The sequence below is a fragment of the Ptychodera flava genome, chromosome 22, assembly GCF_041260155.1.
Source record: "Ptychodera flava strain L36383 chromosome 22, AS_Pfla_20210202, whole genome shotgun sequence".
Lineage (NCBI taxonomy): Eukaryota > Metazoa > Hemichordata > Enteropneusta > Ptychoderidae > Ptychodera > Ptychodera flava.
Genome location: NC_091949.1, coordinates 14,821,930 through 14,846,671, shown reverse-complemented (window position 1 = coordinate 14,846,671; position 24,742 = coordinate 14,821,930). Strand labels below are relative to the sequence as shown.

At 37.1% G+C, this 24,742-nt stretch overlaps 1 protein-coding gene across 1 annotated transcript; it reads right to left on the bottom strand.

The window, feature by feature from the left end:
• Nucleotides 1–245: 245 nt before the first annotated feature.
• LOC139122358 (substance-P receptor-like) lies at nucleotides 246–24,742 on the bottom strand. Its single transcript, XM_070687754.1, has 4 exons — nucleotides 23,949–24,742; nucleotides 12,696–12,846; nucleotides 4,430–4,626; nucleotides 246–1,684 (listed from the first exon to the last, which is right to left on the bottom strand). The coding sequence occupies exons 1-4, from the start codon at nucleotides 24,647–24,649 to the stop codon at nucleotides 1,507–1,509; spliced, it is 1,227 nt and encodes a 408-aa protein (XP_070543855.1). The 5' UTR covers nucleotides 24,650–24,742; the 3' UTR covers nucleotides 246–1,506.

Here is a 24,742-nt window from a genome sequence, read left to right as displayed (position 1 = left end):
TATGCTGATTGTTGCTCTTTACATGATGCATCATGCTGCCTAGGCTTCTCACTAATGAGTTCATACTATACATAGATAGTAGCTACTGCTAGTAGATACATACTATAGACATATATAGTTGGTTATGCCAAATTGTATGCACTTCTTAGACTACATTATATAATATATATATATATATATATATATATATATATATATATATATATATATATATATATATATATATATATATATATAAGCTGTGTTTGATATGATGAGGATAATATGTCATTTAATAATCTAACGCTTGGTTGTTTTTAGTGATAAAACTAAAATTGATTATACCATTAAAACTTTGGCGGCTTCTATACAACCCGCTAAATATACAATTAGGTATGCAATATGCTTTGCAGGTTTGTTAAAATCTGCTACTCGTCGAAAAATATAAAATATTTAAGTCTAATAGAAAGAGTATTATCAATAGACACTTTCTACATAATTTATTGATGGTTTTTCTACAGAACGTCGTCCCCGTCGATCCATTTGAAGGTCACGCGGTCGTGTTTGTAAGCTGGATTTACGTCAAAAATGAAGCTCAGCGATCGTTTGTCAACTTTCCTTCCCTGAGATAACTCTGAAGTACACATTCAATAAACAAATTCTGCTGGAAATGGCAAACGTTATTACAAGAGGATTTACTTTGCTTATTGAACATGCCTATAAATTTATTTGATTTACAATATTCATGGTGTGGTGATTGTCAAAAATAGCTAATCCCTTTTTAAATGGAAAAAAGTAATGTGAAGATAAAGGTCAACGCCCGGATTATTCTTAAATGTAGACAGGCAAGAGGTGCGAACGTAAGGCGCACGAAAGGCGATTTGACCAATTCATGTCCTCTGTGTCAACGAACAACGAGGTATGGGTAGTGCTGATCAGATAAATATGTGGTGAAAACTCGACAAATTTCCCAATATTTACATATCAAGTACAATAAATGGACTGGGTAACATTATACATGTTCTTAAAAAAACCATTAACTCGTTTAATCTACAAATATAATGCAATGTAATGTAATCTACAATATATTACTCTGTTTGTGTATCCGTTGCTACAAATACGTGACGTGCTCGAAAAACCAGTCTTAACTATCAACGTTAAACTGTCAACATTTATAACTACGTTTTCTTTTTATTATTTTTCTAAGAAAAAGTGGTTTATTTTGTTTTCTCATATTCTTGATAAATTAACTTTTTATACCCAGTAAATAGCTGTGAACGACATGTGGGCTGTTACGCAGTGCTAATAAGTTCAACAGAAGTCATTTCGACTTGAGTGTCGGGAGAAGATTAAGAACATGTACTTTGAATATGGCAGAAAAATAATCCTGGCAAATACATTAAAATTACAGCAAATTCTCCGCACATTAGATAAGTAGATGAGAAAAATATTTATCATGTCTTAATGCTACTAAACGCTCTAAAAATTTATCCTATCCTTTCCCAAGACCGAAAATATTTCCTGTGTTTACATGATGTGCTCAACGGGATGATGATGATCTGTTGTTGTTTCAATTGAGCCATTTCTCGATAGCTTAGACGAATGAGTGCTTCCACTGATGGTGCTCGGGCGAATGGGTCTTCGAAATGGCTCCTTCTTAATAAAGGGACAGAAACGAAGCGCACGCTTGAATCCTCTTCGAAATCTGCAGGGTAAAGACGTATTATAAATACAATCTAAACAGTATGTGTACGATTATTGATTGTAACATGCTGCCACAGTGAAAGCAAATATAAATAAATATGTGGTTAATGCAGAACAATAGTTACATATTTATCGTACCATATTGTTTATCGTACAAGCAAATATGATAATTTAGGGCCAATCCATGTGAATCTAGCAATAACACGATTGGAACTTATTTGGGATATTTGGATGGTGTAGTAATTTCGGTTTAATCTGCAAATGTAAACTTCGCTGCTCTTCTTTTTAAGTTATGCACCTGTTTTTATGAGTAATTTGTAATATTGCAACATTCCGCTATAGGGCACCAAACAGTTTTGGAAATTTGAAAAATATGAATATCCAATTCTCCCAAATTAGTTCCAATCGCGTTCAGTACAAGGAAGGCATTGTATTCCATCATTGAAGGCAATTGGTAATTCGTTCTGTTGATATCTAATGCGACGACGCCAACGACAGTCAGTTAAATTTGGCGATTCGTGGCTGTATTTAATTTGTGATTTGCATCTGTCATACAAGTTCGCGAGACAAATTTCTAGAAAACACGCTTTCATTTTGCTTTTTCATTAAGACCACCTGAACCTTTGGATGTGCGAACTTGTATTTATCAGGAAAATGTTTCAAGAAAATTTAAGAGTTTTACTCCAAAATACACATCAGTGTCTTAAAATACTTTGCTCTTTGTAGCAGGAGAATAGACGAGTATTTATGTATATGGCCCAACCGTAGACAGTGGAGTGACGTCACTGTCAACGTTTCAAATTTAATAACATATACAACGAGAGTAAATGTCTACTCTATATAAAATCAGCATTATAGCAAAGCGCCAACGATGTTGTTGACAGCCATCTGTGCCCGATAGCAAATGTTTCAACGACAATAACTAAATCAAAAAAGATGGATTGCTGATTGTCTGTCTTGTGACGACACTTCATCAAAGAGCAGGTCGACAAACTGAACACATGCTATAAATAATTTTGCACAAGTTGGGTTAACATGATTATTTTACGAGAATCCCGTGATTGAAAACAGGGACAAGAGCAGCATGCATTATTCATCAAGTTCAAAGAATCAGGTGTCTGTATAATAAATTCATACTTGACTAAAATGACCATGCTTTATCTTCAAACCAGTGATTGACCATTTGCATATAATTGACGTTTGATCGACGAGAAATTTTCAAAGAGAGTGCAACTGCACATTTAATTTCAATCTTATATGTGCCAAATTCAATTCAATAGATGGCGCTTTTAATGGAATTATGGCAGAACAGATTTTTGCCGAAGAGTACTGATTAGTTTTTAACAATGTCTAGCTCTGAAGTAGCATTTTTATGTGTGCACTTAGAGGCTCCTCAGGGTACAACCTTTTCAACATGCGCCGGCAAGGGCAAGCCGATTTTCGTAGGGCACCGAAAAGCGTAAACGTTAATGTGGGATTTCATTTTAGCACTTTACACAACTTTGTACTGTGTAGCGCGGCGTTAATTTACGAAACAAACACCGTTGACCAATTAGTATCAATGCGGCAATTCTTCAGCAAACAGCATTACGTGCTTAAAACCTGAACGGGCTTATAAAATAAAATTGAGATTACACTGAACGTGATGAAAAATAAACGTTGGCATAGAAACACAGTATGACTTTTTTATCTAAATGCCCAGCTTGATATTAATTGCAATGATTTGTCCTTTTCATAGCTCTGTATTTTAAGAACAGCCTGTATTGTCTGCTGGCGGAGTGGTTGCTTGCAAGCGCAGGCACTGAGTTTTTAACATTGCTGTCAAGGAGAACCTCTTCAACCTTCAAACGGCAACATTGTCATGGAAATTGAATAATGTCAAAGTAACCAGTGACGTAGGACTTGATCAATGTGAATATTTAATTTGATATAATTTGATTGCTTACGGTAACTTAGCAGCTGCGGACTTTGAATTTGTAAATACACGGCAATGACAGCGAAAATCAGAGCGGAGAAAATTTTCTCGGTAATAGATTGACATTTTAACGTCAATGGAAGAACAATACAAGGGCAAACCTTTTCATGATTTTTTATATGGTCGAAATCAACACGAGATTTGGTCTGATGTCGTGGGCGTGAGCAAACAGAAACTTTATAACATTCTGAATGAAATTATTTCTTCTGTTGGTGACTACCTAATCTGGTTTATCTGTATCCGTTGTTGACTTTGACTTGTAAGCAAAAATTTGCATCTATTAGCCTAGTTATATCAAATACCCTGTAATTGTTGGTAACATCTTAATTGCTTTTTTCTACACAAAATCTGTAAATTCTTTTTCTTCTTCCTGTTATAGAAACAAAAGTAATATACTCGCCAGCTCAACCCATCGCGTACTACAATATTCTTGCACTTTTATTGTAGCCAAATTAATTCTTATCTGGATTAAACTTCAGATGTCGGCAATAACTTTAGGAATAGCACACAATCATACAGACTATAAGCAGAACGTTAAACATTTTGGTGTGATTTTGACAGTAGAACAAGACACTGCATTTTATACAAACTAAAAGTATCGCGAAAAGTCACAGCTAACAAATCTTTCAAGTGTATAAAAGAACCACGCTAGAGTGAGCAACGATGTTCAAGCAACATACTCGCAAAAGCATTGAATAGTCATTAGTATCTTCAAGTTGGCCTATTTTAACATTTAAGTAAGATATTTATCATGATTTTGATAATCCGTACCTGTCATTCATCCAGCAGTATATGAATGGATTGTACATGGAGTTGCTCATTGCGAGCCAAAAGATGCCCAGATAGACTTGCTGCATGTGTTTTCGCGCGTACAGATACAAGTGGTACCTCGTCAGCAGAAGGAATATGTGTAGAGGGAGCCAGCAAACGGCGAATACCAGCAGCACAAAGATCATCATCTTAACAACCTACAAGACAAAGAAAAGCCATTTTTTTTTCAAATTCAGTGACACATGAATAAGAGGTTTGACGACCTCTGCAGTTGTTTCACAGTCGAACTGCAGACCCAAAACTTGTGAAATGATTTTGGTTGAATAGCCAAGCGGTTCCTGCAATTTATAAATAATGCACGAACTTAGGCCTGTGGATAATCCCAATTTGCAATGACTCACTGTAAGCTACGCTTATTTTCAGACTGAAAAATTGCCCACTAATACACTTTTAATATTGTCGTGCAGAAAATCGACCGTTGCAAGGCAACCAAAACAACATGCAGAAATTGTCGTGACTTTCAAGGACGATTACGAGTTCAATATGCCGTTAGGTGGCGTCACTGTGGACACTGACACAGAAACGATTAAGACGTTTTATGTTTTAGCAATACTGTCTTCCTATGAGTATTTATAGCAGATGAACTTAACCTTACCCGCCAGCAATTACCAATGCGATCCTTCAATGACTAAGTTTGGGCATGCATGTTACAGATCTAGTAGCAACTGAAAACCCTGTGCTGTAAATCTATTGCGAAAACATTAGGAAAAGTAGGCACGGTCAAAAGTCATTTGCCGACAGAATCCATCTTCGGATTATTAAAAGGTTAGGGGCAATGTAAGGGATTTAATGGTAATTCTTAAGTCTATCCCCTCAATCACTGATGTTATGCAATATCTTTTTGATATTATCAAACTGTTTGATATATACGTCGTATACTGATTAACTCCTTAGTAATAGTATTTTGTCAAGGATATTGGCATGTATGTGATCAATGAATGTAAATAATCTTTCATGTCAATTGACATACGTTTGAACGTCCTACAACAATCTTAAAGTTGGTTAAAATCTTTTATTACATTCAAAATATCAATATTCACCTGGTCCTGCTCAACACACCTCTAAAATGGCGTCAAAATATAGTCCCTTTAGGGCACCATCTCGAAGCTGTATTTTTCTTGGAGACACTGCTCTATGCCTCGCGGGGAACTGAATTCGTGACTTGTTGGCCATATCAATCTTCCATAACCGTTACATATCTTATAATTCTTTAGGGAGAAATTTGAACCAGACGACAGACGAAAAGTACAAAGAAATTCGAGGGGTAGGTGCTAGAATCGAGAGCCTTTTTGAAAGACTTCAATGTCAAAAGCAACAACGGAATTACCAGTGCGCTAATTTCAAAACTATCATTTCGAAAATGTACTGGTTAAATTCAATCTCCACTGTAAATTAGCATTTCTTCAATTTTATCTCTAAAATAGTAAAACAGTCGTTTTCATGAAAGTTTCAAAGTAGAATTCATCTGAAATTTTGATGACACTATCTAGAGCTGTTCAAATCTCAGTGGGTGAAAAAGTAAGTGATCAGCGCTAAGAAAGCTCGACACCTTGTGAATAATAGACAACATAACCGTCGGATTTCAGATAAATGACTGCTGACCTTGAAACGCAAGAGGTGCAAATCATCTGACAATAATTCAGAGAGACAGTGACGAAGAGTTCAGGAATACCATGCTTTTCTATTCATAAGGCCGGCTATTTAAAGGCTATGTTTGCAAAGTAGCCATTATCTCGGATTTAGTGATTACTTTATGGCAAATCAAAGCCGTTTTCTCCATCCATTATCCATCTCTTTAAACAGCGCTGGTCACGTCTCAGACTTCTAATTCGCGAAGCTCACATGCCGTCCTCTCTCATGAACAGCTTTATGATCTCACGTGCGTGGGCAGAGACATTAGTGGGTGAAAACAAATGGGAAGAAAGGAAACTGCCAGAACAATGAACCTTTGTGGCTCTTGATATCGCAATAAGATGGTGATGATATCTAATCGAGATATCGACCGGCGATTCCCTAAAGGTACAAAACAGAGTATGATCAATGGTGGGTAATTCGGCATTACAGAAGGGGCTGTCATAAAGTCCCATGAACACACACACATTACATTAGGAAACGTGGAAGTTAAATGTAAACCATACTATTGAAATTACATCACAGCAGAAGTTTAAATTTAATTGTTACCGGCTTTGAAATGAACCTGAATTTGTTATCAGTTATTGCGCTTATAAGAAATACGAAAAAGGCGAGGTACAACAATTCTGCAAATAAACTACTTGACACGTTAAGCCCCAGATAACAAACCAGCGGGTACACTAAATTGAATGTTTCTAAATGTAAAATCATGAGCGGGTAAAGACACGAGAAAATCAATTTCCAGGATAGCAGCTGCGCAGATTTCAATCTCTGAAATGACCCGAAGGTGGGTTTCAAGCAACCTTTTAGTTACATACATGAAGTGAGCAGCTGGGAATTCAGCATTCCTCTCAAAGTCAAGGGAATACTAGCCCAGCAAGATGAGTGAGAAATTTGAGTAACAGCTTCACGAAAGAATTGAAGACTTGTCCAAATCAAATTTTTAGCAACCGCTTAGCATCCATGTAAAACGAGACACAATCAAAAGAGCAAACGAAATTGTAGCGCACTGCTCGGAGGCTCACAGCTGAGAACTATAAATCAAATGACGTTAATGAAGGAAGCGAAAAACAGGGAAACAGTACCTAATAGAGTGGTGCCTCTGGCCATTTACGTTCCTCGAGTTCATTTGCATATTTGCGAAAAGCAAAGCCTAATATAGTTTCAATCACCGGCGTGCTAATCGAGATTCAAAAGAGCAGGAGAGAAGAGAGTAAGGTAATAGCTGTACAGTGGAAGAGAATCTTTCAGCTAAATCGTCATTGAATGTGTAATATTTCCAATAAGTACAAGGGGAAGAAATTTCGATTCCGTCAAAAGGGATACCTATCAACAATACCTATGCCACTCGGTGAAGCTTCAGCAACATTCGCACGAAAACAGAATCCAGGTTTAAAATTGTATCTTAACCTTTTTATGAACTTAAACAGAAATAAATTTCTGCCGTAGCTCTCGATGCATTATGCTGAGCGGTGACAAAAATAGATCTTGTCTTGTCCCATGAGATACAGAATGTTTGTAAAGCAATGTGACGTGTACATTTATGTTGTGCCACATACACAATGTATAGTAGAAGGAAGTTCATATGATTACTTTGTCGCCGTTAGGTTTTTATTCTTCTACACAAGGAATCTTTGCTGGGTCAGCATTATTCTTTGATGTTGTAACACGGAAATCAGACGACTTTCTGCCTCATTTAAATAGGGGAAGTCACGAAGTTTAAAATTCCTGCTGGCGTCCGTTTTATATTTAATTAACCGATGACGACAGCTACAGCTATAAATCGACAATAGAATTCAATAGACTTAAACTCATGTTGGTTGATTTCACATGAACCACATAGACAAAAAATCTGTTTCCGTATTTAGGTTATTCATTCCAGTCGATTATTAAATTGAACCAGTCCCATGTGTTCTTGTGAAAACTGGTTAGTCTTTGAAATGTATTCAATGAAATAGCAATAGCTTTTATAATTTCGTCATTCATGCAATTTGCATGCAATACAGGAAAGGTAATTCGCTTGATTTAAACTGTCGGGGGGAGTTTGATGTTTGCAATTAAGACTTAATTCTACCATATACGTTTAATTTAGCCTGTCTGGTACGTGAACATTGACATTGCCCAAATTGCAGGAAGTTGAATTCACTGTCGCTCTCAAAGGAAGCAGAGAACTCAACAGTGATTTTTCCATGTACACTTTGAATATTATACTTACAGCTTCGTATGCAGTCTGTATTTTACATTTTTTTATTTACAAGCTATGCACATGTTGTCTATTGGAATGAAAACGTGGTGGAAATAGTAATGGGACTTGCTAGTTTGCCTGGCAAAATTACATCATTCGCAAAACGAAGCTAGCAAGGAATTTAAAAGCCGCTGTTTGTAGAATTTGTAACAGGGAATGTGATTGGACGAGATTCCGAATGAATAAAATGAATCACTATGCACAACCAACAGAATGGAATGATACTAAAATCGTTTACTCTCATCTTTTACCAGTGGTATATCTCACGTCGGTATAGTCAAATCAGTTAAGCTAATAAAGCATAACACATCATTTATAACCTGTAGGAGACCCCTAAAACATGTAATTATGATTTTCACAAAGTTGCCTCGCCAGAATTCTCATACACGATATGATTTTCTCAATTGTTTGAACGTATAGTGTGATGATTTGTACAAAAAGGTACGTCTTAAGATGGTGTTCCTAGTACAGAGATGTGTTTTTTCGTTTCAAATTACTAAAAACCTTAAAACACCCAGACTCTGGACGGTGATGGGTTTGACAATGCTAAGCCTAACCGTATTCTTTCATGTCACAAAACGATAATTTTTTGCTTTCAAGTATGCTTCCTATTACTTGTTGATCTTAATTGTATTTTTCTATTCAACACTCTTGACACCATTTCCTGACATCTTGAGTGTCAACAAAGGGAAAGAAACAAAACTGCCTTTAAAGGGGTACATTATTTCAAGAGAAGGTCGGTAGTCTTGTATTGATATAACAATAACAATATGAAAACGAGTATACGGTCGACATATTAGATTGACTATTGGTGTATGCTTTCAATGGCATATCATGACAAAGTAGAACTACATAACACCATAATTTAATGTTTAGAAGAGATAAGATTAGAAGAGATTCACGATCTGACGAATAGTCCATTGCCCCATGTAATCAATGAGGCCTTTTACCACCATATAAATCTTTCAAAAGTGAAGACATATCTAGGGTGGCACGTACCGGAGCACATTGTCTAATAGTCGTTGCTAGCGGATTTCATCGTAATCGCGCATCTAGTCGGATTATTTCGGGGCAAATGGATTTGTGCATCTGAAAAATTACGGATTTACGTTCAGAAACGACATAAGTCAGAATCTTCGGTATAAGAGTAATAATTTATTTCGGGATCAACTACATCATTAGTCATGCGACTTTTTGGACACGAGTAATTTAACGCTACGCTAGACTTTAAATCAATCTTTTATAGATCTGATATTTGAGAAGGCCTTAATTTTAGATAATGAATATTGATGAACGTCTTGTTCGCAAATTTGAGTTTACTAATAAATAAATGATTTACCTTGTCTGCGATGTGAACTTACGCAGTCGCTTTACTTTGCCTTTCATATGTTCCGTTAAATGTTGTATTCGCTTCGATAGTTAAAGACTAAAACTGTAGCTCAAACCTTCCTCAAGGAATCTTTCAACCATAATTCTCTTTCAAAATCAACAATGTAGATCGGGGTCACTGTGCAAATTTTGGTACTAGAAAAACAAATTGACCAAGATTTACCGATATTTAAAATTAGAAATGACCGCCATTCCTGTGTTAACTTTATGGATAAAAAACAAAATATTTGATTTTAAGAAAACTGACATAATGAAAGTTTTTCTTACTCCATGAGCTTTAAAATGAGTCAACACAAGTGGTGGATCAGAAAAGAATTGGAAAAATTTGAGAGTATTCTTCCTTAAAATGATATACGATTAATACATCGGCTTTTATTTTCACAGCTTCTTTCGGATATAAAAACTGCATGTGTAATGTAGATTAAACACTCATCGTCAGCCTAAGATTTAGATTGTGAATCCGAACTGGCATTGCAACAGTGACCTGTCAGGTAGAGCAAGTGACCAATCAACAGAGAAAAGTGTGTGTTCGCTATTCAATCAATTGAAATAGATGATTGGTTTAAAGATTTGTCGTTAAATCAACAAAAAAGATGGAATTTATTTGAGGAAATGCATTCAGAATCGTGATATACGGAGATGCTGACATATCCTTCTTGGGTCTTTAAATCACATCTATCAAAGTCTTATACATTCTCCTCCGAACAATGTGTAATGTACGTGTGACGTTGAGAGACATCAAGGGTGAACGAATACACTCAGTCTATCTTATCGTAACAATTAAGGAATGTGGACGGACCTTGGTCAATCATTTATCCCTACGTATAGGCAATTTGATGAGTACAAAGAATGAAGCGAATTTCGAAAATTGTATCAAGCTAAGATTGGGTTGTCGCAACAGATGAGATCACTCTTATCTACGCCAGATGCCGAGCCATCTTAGAACCAGCCAGTTTAAATCTGTAAGGACACATTTGCACATTTCCGTTCGTGCTGTGATAATTTTGTTTTCAAGTGTTTTGCACTGTGTGATGCCCTTAACAGAACACTGAGCAGCTACTGAGCCGATGTTATGATTTTTTCAAGGAAATGGATAATATGCTCAAAGAAATCGCATCATTGCACAAGTGTAGCTTGCAGCACAACTGTTTTCTGTCCATCCTTAACCTGGATCGATGCAACGTCACTAAACACAAGGGAAAATTTGCTTCCTTATCAGGCTACAGATTGTCAATTTTTAACAATGTCTATCAGAGAAATTCGACATAGTGACTTGCAATGATGTAGTGAGATGTGAAATACTTGGTTAAACTGCAAACCAAAATATGACGAAACTCGATTTAATGCAAGTGTTACTTTACGCAGGTAGGCCTACAGTATTGTGACAAATATTGTAATTTTTACATACATACATACATACATACATACATACATACATACATACATACATACATACATACATACATACATACCTACCTACCTACCTACCTACCTACCTACCTACCTACCTACCTACCTACCTACATACATACATACATACATACATACATACATACATACATACATACATACATACATACATACATACAGAAAGACATACAGAAAGACATACAGAAAGACATACAGAAAGACATACAGAAAGACATACAATACATACATACAGAAAGACATACAGAAAGACATACAGAAAGACATACAGAAAGACAAACAGACATACATACAGACAAGTAGACAGACAGATGTACATTTTGCCACAGTATGAAACATAAATTCTACGAGAACGTTTATCACTATCACATGGCCGTTTAAGTACTTAAAATCGTAAGCCAAGAATGATTTATTGGACGAAAAAGAACACTTTCACTTTCGAGGTGCATATTACCTTAAGTACTGAAAATCGTAAGCCAAGAATGATTTATTCGACGAAAAAGAACAGTTTTTTATGATAGAAAAATGTGCATAATCGTTCATATAGGATGTTGGTCTACGTTACGGCACATAAGGTACGTGCCAGAGTATCATTATCGATACATTAGCATGCACCCAATTAACAAGGAAGAATATCGAGTGGTGTAATACATATAGAGTATCGATGTAGGATTTAGTGACTCTATTATAAATTCAAAAGAAGCAGAAACAAAATATAATGAATGGAAAAGCGTTTGACTTATTTCAAGCAGATAGAGCATAATGCCATATTTACACTGAACATGGTGGCGAGAATCAAATTCAAAAGAAAGGGGTGGTAAAGTTTGAATACTGCTATGTAGACAGGCAGATGGACAGATAGGCAGACAGGAGCTGAGGAAGAAGACAGCGGACATGCTGTTCCATCATTTTCCGTTACTGATAATTGACTTGATATTGAACGAACTGAGAAGGAGGCGGAGTACTGACGAAGACTGACACTTGATGTGTACGGATATCAACTTACACGTCACTAACAATTTGATAGTAGTCATTACAGCAGAGTTTTGCATGGAATACCAGTTAGTGCCCCCACTGTTATGATTTTCAAATAATTACATTGCCGTATATTTCAAGCTTATGCGAATGATAAACAGCTTAACAAAATGATGAAATATTAAATGCATATTTCAAGTTGTTATTGAGATGAGAAGCTACCTTGAGTACATGAGTGTCTCTTACATATTACTGTGTCAGTTGTGAGGTAAGCCTTCACATCATCTCGCCACTTGAAGTATGCACAGTTATCACAGAAGGTGCCAATAAAAGGCTAAGTTTTTCCAAGTCGGAACTACCAGTATTTAGCACACCAAAATTCCACTAGCCATATATCAAGTGGCTTTCTAGCATAACCTCTTGTAATGTAGCACGGGTTCCTGAAGTCGAACTAAAACATGACCGGTTATGCGAGAGAACCGCTTCAAATCTGGCTCTGGAATTGTGACGGCGTGTGACACCTACCTTCCTTCTTACCTTTCTCTTGGCTCTGAGTTGTTCACGGTGGCGATGGGAGCATTCCCCGGGGGTCTGGCTGCCCCACAGTTTGATGCCCACGATGGTGTATGATATCGCCATGGCCGTCAGTGGAATCACGTAGGTGATTACCAATCGACCGATGTGGTACCTGCAATAGACACAAACCATGTAAAGTGTATATTCTTTCACAACAAATATGGGATACACTGAAGTATATCGAGGGCGTGAGTTTCGTTAACCTTTGTTTCTTTCTGCTATAGTCTCTTACAAGAGATATCGTTAATGGAAATACTGAGCAAATATCAAGAATGTACAAAGCTGTTTTAGACGAATAAGGCTCAAAAATAATGTATTTGTTGAAATTTACCTGAACATTGTTTTAATTATTGAAATGTTGCATATTGCAATATCCTAAGACCTGGTAGGTATATTTCTCATATTGCAACATGATTATTTGGCAAGGAATGCATCGCCGTTGGGGTGAGAGTGACATGATTTTGCTAAATTCAATTCTTTCAACAACGCTTTATTATTATGTCATCATAAAGCCAGTGTACGTGCCAGGGACAATAAAGCTCTCAAAAAGCTTAAATTTATTTCTTTCTATCCCAATTTTATAGTAGCCGGCTTTTTTGAAGACACTCGCCAATTAGCACGATTTACGGTCTTTGCGTATCAAAGTTGTTCGAATAAATGCCGGTCCTTCAGTCATGGTTTCAGCCAAACCTATTACTGTCTACCGCAGTATTCAAATGCGGCTTTTAACACGAATCTGACTCTGCGTGTATCAGTTATTTATGACAACTATTAAACTTGTAGATTTATTTAGAATGATGTGTATTGCACAGTTTATGACACCTGAAATCTCTTTAGAACGCGAATGCTCATAAACGCTGTATTCAATTTCCTTTGGAAGGATCAAGCATAGCCCTTGATCAATTTAACGTCAAGTTTTTCTAGATATGTTGCAAGATATGAGGTTCAGTTGAGTATTGTCTGAGTATCAAAGATAAACATGAAAAGAGGATTTTGTATTATATCCACATCTTTCTTAAACTGTTTGAAAGAGTGGCACGTGAATGCTCTTTAAAACGAAGGCTTTATTTATTATACACGCTTTCAAAGTCAGAGAGTAACTGTGATTAATAAATTGTGATCTAGTCCTTTCAATGTGGTATTCGACGGTAAACTTGACTTTTGCAGTGCGTCATGACACTTTGTCATTGTTACATATAGGGAACAGGGAGCCTACATCATGCAGAAAAATGTTAACATTTATACTGAGCATGTACAACTCATTTAGAAGAATCTATTTTTTGGTATCATCAGGTTTATCGGAAAGCACATACATTTGCACCATTTGCAATTTACACCTGATATTGAGTTGTCAGAAAGTTTCTGTAACACTGCAATTTGGTACGAAGAGTTGTTGTCGGGCAAAAGCGATTTATTATTACACAACATTGCCCTGAATTAGGATAATTCTAAACATCGAATTTAGGTCGTTAATTTTATTCTGACACGCTCGAAAAGAAAAGAAATTCATTTAACTGTACAGATTCTATGACTGTAGTATTTCCAAGAACCAAGAAGTATTACCAAGGAACCGCATGTAATCCAACATTACGACCTTTCAATATTTGTACACCTAAAACAACCGGTGCCTCAAAATCAACCCTATTCTGATCTCAGCAAGATACGTTCTATGTGTTGCTGTCCTGTCGGCAAAATCTAAAAAGAACAACTTTGTTTGATAAATATTGATTGTTCGAGTGTATACAATGTGAACCTACATTAATCCGTCGACGCGAAAACTTTAAGCGATGACGAAATAATGTATTAATAAGTAAACAAACTACCGATCGAATTGAACTAAAGCGTCAGACTGAAAAATTGTGTAGACGTTCATGGCCATTAATACATAGAAACGTGTGCAAAATGCTTGTAATATGACATTGAACTGTTCCAATAATCATTTCCATTCAAGGTAATACATTACCAGGTCCATGGGACATTTCTGACTTACAAATTTAGGTAGGACCATCAGGAACCACTCATCTATTCGCACCTCGGATATTGCAGTGTGTATAACCACTGATAGTGCATGCGTACTCACGCACATACATACATACATACATAGTTACATACATACGTACGTACGTATGTACGTACGTACGTACATACATACATACATACATACATACATACATACATACATACATACATACATACATACATAGTTACATACATACATACATACGTACGTACGTACGTACATACATACATACATACATACATACATACATACATACATACATACGTAACTACATACAGACAGACAGACAGACAGACAGACATATATACATACATACATACGTACATACATACATACATACATACATACATACATACATACATACATACATACATACATACATACATACATACATACATACATACATACACATACATATATTGATGCTTCAAAAGATAAAATGATATAGGGTCTTTGGGGTAATGATATTGCATACTATTTGTGATATTTCACGACTTTTGACAAGTGTTTGATGGGTAATTTGCAAAAATGAAGAAAGTATATCTTAACGTCCATTCCATTCGATATCGAGAACAAGTATTTTATGGTTCACTCTCTTTGCAAATTAAGAGAGAATATTCGCGCATTAAAAGAAATGTGTCGAATGCCATTTTCGTATGACCTAGTCAAATGCAAAGAGGGGATATAAAAACCAAGAAGCGGCAGTTAGAGCAATGAACATTTCTATTTGCTGTGGCTCTTTACATAAATCTTGCTCAAATCTTGCACAAGACAAAAATGTTCTCCATTTAATGTAACAAGGAAAAAGATCGAAATTGCCAAATGCCACTCTTTTTCTCTGCTTCAGTACATTGTGAGTACGATTTAGGCTGTTTCAGACAACGGTATGTTGCAACATAAGGTGGCAATGATAGAGGCTTTGGTTGTTAAAATTAACACGTTCTTATGCCAATATACTTTGTGTATCTGACATTGCACCATTGACGTCATAGCTGAGAGAGCTTCCTATCATGGGCATAACCCTAGACTCTAATGCTACCTGTTCCATGATGATTTCTGAATTCGCTTCTTTCATATCCTGGTGTTCACTTGAAAGATTAATTGACCGAGACATAATGTACAGTCAAAAAGCCAATAAAGGCATGCTCTAAGAACAAAATCAGAGCAGTGTTGCCGCAGAATGAACGTATTGTTACACCTTGCGCAGCAAAGATCTGCTAGTTACTTCCACTTTACTACGCATCTGACTGATTCATCTCATGGGTACCATACTTGAATGGTTAGATCATGTTTGAAGCACATTTCAACTAATTGCGTTCAAGGTAGCATCTTAAACACGACAATGAAGAAAGAAATTCATCAGATGCTTACGATGAGCGTCATCTCGATCTTGCATCTAACATACGACTTAACAAAATTGTAATAGTTTGATTCCATTAGTTTGTCTTTCTATATACATGTATAGCAGTGTTCTATTTAAAAGAATGTTATTTTTAAAGTTTAGAGTATTTTGCCTTTATTGTATTCTATACATTCGACAACAATCTATATTGTCACAATATCCTGCTTTGTCCATTAGTCTTTTCTCGGAGAGCTTATATTAAGACTAATAGATCCACGGGAGATTGTGTGGCAGTCACAGCTTTCTTGATATAACCATATTCCCACAAGCATTTATATAACCTTAACCACTTACAACTTTTAATGTTTCAAGTCAATGGATGTGAAAATAAATCTCTTTTGTGCTGTTGATATGTCGCTTTCCGCATCTTGATATATCATGATTCACCGACCACATTGCACTTAATTGCCATACTGCTAATTCACACCAATTAGAAAGGCGATATAGAGTATTTCTAACATGCAGTAGGGATACTGTTCACACCTAGTCATGACACGAAATGTATTTGATTTTCAGGAATCCCCCAATCCTAATCGATCTAAGGGTATTCGCATTTTGTTCAAATACGGGTAGTTTGACGACAGGAATATTAATTGCAACGGCAGAGTAATTCCTGTTAGCTCCCTAATATACGCGGGCTCACAAACCGCATTCCAATTTCATTAAGTCTATACTCTGCCACGAAAGTAATCGAAAAACCCAAACAGGACATAAATGAGTAGGCAACAAATAGGTAAGCGAACGAAAAACGAGACAATAATAAATAACAAATAAATATATAAATAGATAAATGATTAGAATGTTACTCATATTTTAACAAATGATGACACTGAATCAAATAAATCAAATAACATTGGCTTTTCGTACTTGGTAACAGTGGACGCAACGAGTTTCAGACATTACTCACTTATTTCACATGAGTCTTCGCGACGGATAACGTTACTTTTAACCTTTACAAAATTGCACGAGTAGATGTTGCAATAATTTTCTTGGTTTTTGGAAATTAAAAAAAAAAAAATCAAAACTTGAAAGGCATGCACGAAATTAGAACTTCTAAATATTCTTTGCCCATCTGCTGCATCGTAAGTTGGGCAAGATACACTTTACAGTAAAGCCAACTTAAGACTTATCAAAGATGGGGTTAAATGAACAACTGTCTTCAAGGCTAAGTCTCTTAATGGGGAATACTCAATGGCTTGTAATGGGTAGGTCCTTGAGATATACACAAGTTTTCACTTATTTAGCCGACCCATCTAATTGAATTTCGCTTCTTTCGCAGCAATCTCTGAAGCAGTGTGTTTCTATACTCGTGATGTCTATCAAATAACAACAGAAAAAGCTTCTGCCAAATTCAATTATGAATGACTTGTCTTCGAACGCAGCGATGAGCTTATATTTATGTGTTAGGTGGCGTGCCTCGTCATCCTCACGGGAAACTGATAGTCGACAGGCAGGCACAGTCAGTAATCGAATCCCTTGTATTAGGAGGATTGCTCCGTGTTGCAGCGTTGCAACCACAGGTACATACATCACATTACGGATGCGTGATGTATCGACCTTTGAAGGGGTGAAATGGAGCTATTTGAACGTTTCTCGGCGTGATGGAAGAATTATGACGCTTGCACAAACAAAGTAATCATCGCCGTGTACTCGTTTGGCCCATAGCTAGGCAAAAAACAGGGCGACTTTGAATATATCCCCTACAGAGAAGGCGATAAAATTACGGTCATTAGTAATTTGCCATTTACCTGACAGGCATTTCTATGTAAATTACACCGAGAATACAGCCGACGAAGTCATTCACACCTCGCGAACAAAACAGGTTAACAGTGTCCCAGGAAAACAAAACTAAGACCCAAGAATGGCAGCCGTTGATATAAAACTTTGACTTGAGCAGGGACGTACAGTCAAGTCAAGTGATGGTAAAGAGTACGCGGACAACCTCAGGCTTTCATTCTCGAAACACTTTTCATGTCCCATGAGAAGGGTTTTATTTCATTTAACCGGGGGGTGATTGATAAATCTGTTCCAGAAAAAGGGGATCAAGACAATTCTATTCCAACTATTCTTTGGATAAACACACATTCCTCTTTCGTATGTAATCATTTGTTTTTGAGGTGCTCTTCATAGCAGAAGAATGGACTTTTGGGCACAACACTCTTCTAAGGTTTCCTTAACGAATGCTCCAGTGCTCTCGTAAGTGCTGAAACTCGAAGTTGTTTCCTTCTACTCATCGTGTAACGTATCTTTAACCTCTTCAAAGCTACGGTATGCTGTAACAGTCGGAATCTTGACTAATCTCCCGCGGATATATTATCTCCTCGTGCAATAACTCATGCTCGGTAGCGACATTTCGTTTTCGCCTGAGACGGCTCCCGGTGATTAGAAACCCCTCTAATGAAACCGCGGTGCAATTGCGATAGGAAAGGCTCTAAAGCATGGCACAAAACAAAGCTAATGCATCTTCAAGTTTTCCCATCAGAGAATTATTTTCTAATTTATCACAATGAAACCGAAATCAACATCTGAGAGTATGCTTTACGTCAGTTAATGGATCTAACTTTCCTAGTATTCTAAATGGCGAGCTTGTCCAGTCGCCATTGATATAATTGAAAAGGAAAGCTTTTAGAAATGTCACATCCTCTTTTACTTTGTTTTGTGGAAGAAACACCCATACGTTCACTGCGTCTTGGCTACCTAGTTTTATCTACCGACAACAAAGGATAAAAAGGCTCTCGTTGTGGATGTTGAAGCACTTCGTTGCTTTCAACAAGGATCTTCTACCTCGAGAAGAGCATCTCTTCGGAATAAGCTTGAAAGGTAGTGAACAGTGGCGCCAGTTGTATGTCTTGGGACCCTAACTACAATTACCACAAATGTGGGTACGGCTTCTCATTACTCATGTGGGTACGTTTACCTCTTTCCACTGTTGGCACCCGTCAGCCACTCTCTCTCTATGGTCATAAAGGTCGCCATGTTATGAACGGATCAAAAGGAGCATGGTAACGTGTTACCGGATTTCGACATCCCTGAATACCTCAGACTCTGAACAACCTTTTCAATAGGCGTGCTGAATCAGGAACTAGACCGTTGCCTTCAAGCATGAAAGGATCAGTAGAGAAAACGTAAACCTCATTTCCTGGCCTATAAACGACATCTTCTGTTGTGATTTACTCATTGAAAGAAAGTCGGGACTGACGGAGTAACGAGGGACAAGGCTGTCGTTAGAGTGTAATTGTCAGCGTTTGTTTATGGCTACTAAATCGCGATCGATGAACGCGGGAAAGATTCTAAGAATAGTCGTAAAAGTCAAACAAGCTAAAGTTTAAGAATGAAGACAAATCTCAAACATCCCTGAATAAGGCTCAAACATTTCTCGTTGCCATGTAAAAAGACGTTCATTTTATAGTGATTGTAAGTAGTTAATAATAAACGTACGAGAAGACAAGAGTTGTCCTTGATTTACATGTTCTGATTTCGTTTTAGCTACTATTCATTGCTATTACTCCAGCTTACTGTGTCAGACATTGTAAAATATGTTTTGATATATTGCGTTTTCCGTGTAAACTATTGTCTTCACTATACTGCTTTTATGCCAAAATGTATGATGCATCTGTCCGTTCCTCCTTGTTCAATCAATACCAAGTGTGGCCATTTGATCGGCTGAGGTACCCAGCACTGCGAAACTCTGATGAGCATTTCTCGCTTCTCGATATTGACCCACTTCTAAACTTGACATGGCATTTAAGAGACGGTAATTGTTATCTGCTGTTTAATGTTCCTCACTTCCGACGGAACATTAACAGAGTAAATGAAGCCATTTGCATATTTATTACAGTGGTGAGCAAAAAACAGCCTAACGTTACAGTCTATCTATCTATCTATCTATCTATCTATCTATCTATCTATCTATCTATCTATCTATCTATCTATCTATCTATCTATCTATCTATCTATCTATCTATCTATCTATCTATCTATCTATCTATCTATCTATCTATCTATCTATCTGTCTGTCTGTCTGTCTGTCTGTCTATCTATCTGTCTGTCTGTCTGTCTGTCTGTCTGTCTGTCTGTGTGTATGTAAAATGTAGTCATTGAAAAAGAAGGGTAGATGTACTAGGAAGATTCATGGCAAGAAATGATCGATACAAAGTTGCAGAGCAGTGAAAATGAAAAAATAATATCTGCTGCGTACTGCTGTCGCCTGAGTATCCTTCTATACATCTGGTTTGCATGAATAACCCCTCCCTATGCGCAATTATCGGAAAAATAGAAACTGTACTTTTGTAACATTTGTTGGCGTAAAAGGTTGATGGTGAGACTCAATGGTCAGTGTTTTCGTCTGTGAATTATACACACACTGTATATTTATCAGTCTCATTACTCATTGTTGAGATTTGAATTGCAATACAACAAACGATACACTGTACACTTACAATGGTACAAATGTTTAAATATCATTTCTGTTATTGGAAAGGAGACCTTGCTTGTATGTGCGTGTCCTGAAAAGTACACGCATCCGTTCTGCGTGATTCTAATGTAAACATAGCTACATAAATATAGATGTAGGAGTTAATGACTCCCATCAAAACATTTTTAGGTCAAATGCTATGTTAGCTTCTCGCAATTTTAAAATATCATTGGCATATATCGCAATTTTTCCGTTTTTGTGCCTGCAATGACTATGTAAAATCACCTGATTTAAAAGCAAACTGAAAATCTGATGTAGATGCATCTGCGCTGAATTATAGCGCTTATTCATTCAGGCATTTTTGACTTCAATGAAATCATAAGCCGCTGTTTCCACGGTGCACCCGTTACTAGGGGCAACAGCGGTAGTCTGGAAAGCGGTGAAGAGAATGTTTGCCTTTCACAATGTCGGTGAATTGCACAGACATTCCCGTAACCGATTTCCTTAAGTTGCCTTCCATCCTTAAAGAGCATGGCGAGTTTCTCTTTTACGATCTGGAGAGTGCCTTGTTCACACTGTGAGATTTTTTTTGTTCTCACCGCGGTTCGCGACTGTTGAATAACATCATGTTTCCCGACTCAAAATGCGAATAAAAGAACTCGCGACCCTTCTTGCATTCTTTCATGACACAGTATGAGATAATCTTTCCTCATCCATGGCTATATGACAACACGGTTATATAAATTAATAAACTCTTACATGGCCTTTAGTAATATTATACATAATTTCCTAGCACGGAAACTGATAAGTAAATTCAGGTAGGAAGGATAATTCTAAAATTAAGTGTTCATGATAATGGCATAAAAATCATGAAAGAGGTAAAATGTTCTTTTCTAGCTTTCTCTTTAAAACAGCATTAATCAAAGCAGATCTCACTTTTATAATGCGGTAAATTGCTGTATGAAATCCAAAAGGATTCAGTAAACAGTTTATCATCACTGAATTTGGTCCATATATATATATATATATATATATATATATATATATATATATATATATATTATATATATATATATTATATATATATCAGCTTTAATTGACGAAATGACTTAAGTTATAGCAATTTTGCAATTGAAGTCGGCGTTTCAGTTGAGCACGTAAATAAAGTTTTAAGTGACGCTCAATCATTCTGCTAAACCGGGCATGATGATATAAAGTATGTACTAAATTACTTTCAAAAAGGTTGATTTTTCCGCTTTAAGTCGTCAGCTACAAGATTGTTATTTATACTTACTTCAGCAAGTTCAATAAAAGACATTCAAGGCATGTTTATGGAGGCGAAATGTCTAGCCGCCATTCACAAGCTCGGGTATTGTCGCAGGCGCGTCTTTTATCAGTTACACCACAGAATGTATTGTATCAAAGTACAGACGAATGGACACGAAGAACACCTTCGATCTATCGTTGGCGCACAAGTTGACTGAAAGTAATAGCTTCTAAAGCAAGACACGAAAAGATGCTTTTGGAAAGTTTTGTAAAGGCTTTCTATTCGTTATCTGGCTTTCTTTACGAGGAACGATTTGTACTGAATGTTTTCACTATGAATTCAAGTCGCTATCACTTTCGTCTGTCACTCATGTCGGGAAGAGTTTCAACTATGGTCCAAAGAAATTTATAACCTAGTCAGGACAATTTTGTCCCTTTGTAACTCTCTGAATAATAGCACAAATGCAACGGTTTATTGACTCTGTTGCTGTTTAAAAGAATTAAGGAAAAGGGTCAGTACTTTAATGTTTTACTACGTTCTCGTGACAAGGATACGAGTTTCCTTTATATTGAAAATCACATGTTCATTGACACTGTTGCTGTTTAAAAGACACAAGGAAAAAAGGGTCCGTACTCTAAATGTTTTGCATCGTTCTTGTAACGAGGATACGAGTTTCCTTATATTGAAAATCACTGACACAAACTGTAGGCAGGCAAACGCAGTGTTCTTTCTACATTCATTGGCGAATCGCTCATTGAATAAACCATAGCAACGCATATTTTACTTTCAGTGTGACATTGATTCATACAGCGGACTTGGAACTCGTTTATGAAATAGGTTGTTATGAGACGCATTGAACGATGCAGGGTAATGAATACTAGATTTTCAACCTACAGAGGCAAACGTCAATTGGTTAAAATCACAATCTAAGTGATAGTAATGAACACTGTTTGGAGAATTGCATTGGATCGTTAATCCATAATACTTGGAAAGAGATGCCAGTAACGCGAAACAAATACATTTAATTCTCAATGCGCATGCGCTGACGCATCGATGGCGGCTTCAGGTGTGCGGGACATGAGCCGTGGTAAATGATTAGTACTACAAGGAATTTCAATGTGGACATTTTCATAGTTTTTGCATTCCGGTTTTGCGCTGTTTGTCCCTCCATACTGAGTATTAATATTTACCACAACTACATTCACATACAACGTTTCGGAACAGACACCATATTTCCTCTCTGAATATAAGAAGCCAAGTTGATGTATGTCTGATACAGCATATATAAACTTTTATGGAAATCTGTTTAAATGCAATTCTCTATTTTTCCCTCCAATCTTGTGTTGTAATGACAGGAGTGTTAAGTTTTATTCTGTCGTATAATATTATTTACTGCTTGCAACCATGCGGCTACATTTCCTGGTGACAGCATCGTTTCATTTTACTGTCTACGGAGTTTCAAGTATGTGACCCGGGAAACGGACTTTGCTGGTTGAAAAATTTCACTCGACATTTTGTAGTGTAATATGGAGAATATGACAGCTCCGTACGTATTCAGTGGAATAATGCTCTTGGGTTAGACACAGGCCGATGGCATGAACATTGCATGAACAATTTTTAAGCTTTTCAAAGAAATGTTAAACCTTTTCCCGATGCTCGGGAAAACCTTTAAAACATTTTGCGTTCGAGGCTGATAAAATCGCGTGTACGAGGAGGCAAAAGAATTCTGATAGCTTACAAGAGATTTGCGTATGTCAAATGTGCGTCCAATCACTTTAGTAGTAAATTGTTCCCCAATAAAAACGATTGAAAGTAGCAGTAAAAAGGCCTTCTTGTCCCCTGAGGAAATGAGAAAACGGCCTATAAACAATTTACAACGTATGATGAGAACCTCTATATATGCCCTTTTGTAATATGTCAGTAGGAAAAATCGAAAACGTTTCCCTTGTTAAATATGTTTTACAAAATTTATGTATTAGTGTCCGAATGTCTAAGGTTCCAAACGATGATTTAACATTTTATTTTGTTACCGGTACAATGTTATCCTTTTCTTTTGAAGCGAAATATTATTTCTGTAAACAAGCAAATATTGAAGGAAAGAATGTTCCTACCAGAAATCGTAGTTGTAATGTTGGCCATCTGGCCACACCAGGATGCAGGTTGTTCTTTGACCGTCTGGGCAGTTGTAGGTGTGAGTTTGGGCGTAGATGAGGAAAGGCAGCAAAGTGAGAACGGCAACTATCCACACCACGCAGATGATCATCGACGACTCCAGTTTGGTCATCCTGGGCCGCATCGGATGGATGATGGCTATGTAGCGGTCGATGCTGATGGCAGCCAGGGTGAAAATGCTCGCCGATACTGTCAACGGTCCGAAGAACTGTGCGATCTTGCAGTACGCGTCTCCGAAGTACCAGTGGTGGGTAATTAAATAGCTGAACTGAAACGGAGTGTAAAAGACTACGATCAGGGTATCAGCCAGCGCCAGGTTGACGAGAAAGTAGTTGGTGACCGTTCGCATCTCTCTGTGGGCCAGGACGATCCACATCACTATGCAGTTACCGCCGGCAGCGACCACTATAACGGCCACATACACCACAACCCAGGCCAGGACAATGTGAGGCGGGTGGAAAAACCTGTCGGCATCGCAATCTTCGAAGTACGCATAGGAATCATTTGTGAAGTTGTCCTCAGCGGTATAGTTCATGATTGCTGGCTGCATGTTAAAAATCGAGTTTTCTGACATCGACTCATCTCCCCAGATGGACTCATTCATGGTTAGCCACAGCTTTCTGTACAAGTCAGTGTACATCTTCAACTGGGGCAATGCAATGTATCTTACGTGAGCAGTTCGTAAGTCTCGCGTGCCAGCGTAGAAAGATATGAATCGGGGAGGTGTACTATC

Bases quoted from the DNA above. Each gene is read 5' to 3' on its own strand.
- LOC139122358 (XM_070687754.1), bottom strand. From the start codon at position 24,649: ATGTACACTGACTTGTACAGAAAGCTGTGGCTAACCATGAATGAGTCC. The intron at 12,847-23,948 runs GTAGGAACATTC...TGTCTATTGCAG, and splicing joins CATTACAACTACGATTTCTG to GTACCACATCGGTCGATTGG. The intron at 4,627-12,695 runs GTAAGAAGGAAG...TTTGTCTTGTAG, and splicing joins AACTCAGAGCCAAGAGAAAG to GTTGTTAAGATGATGATCTT.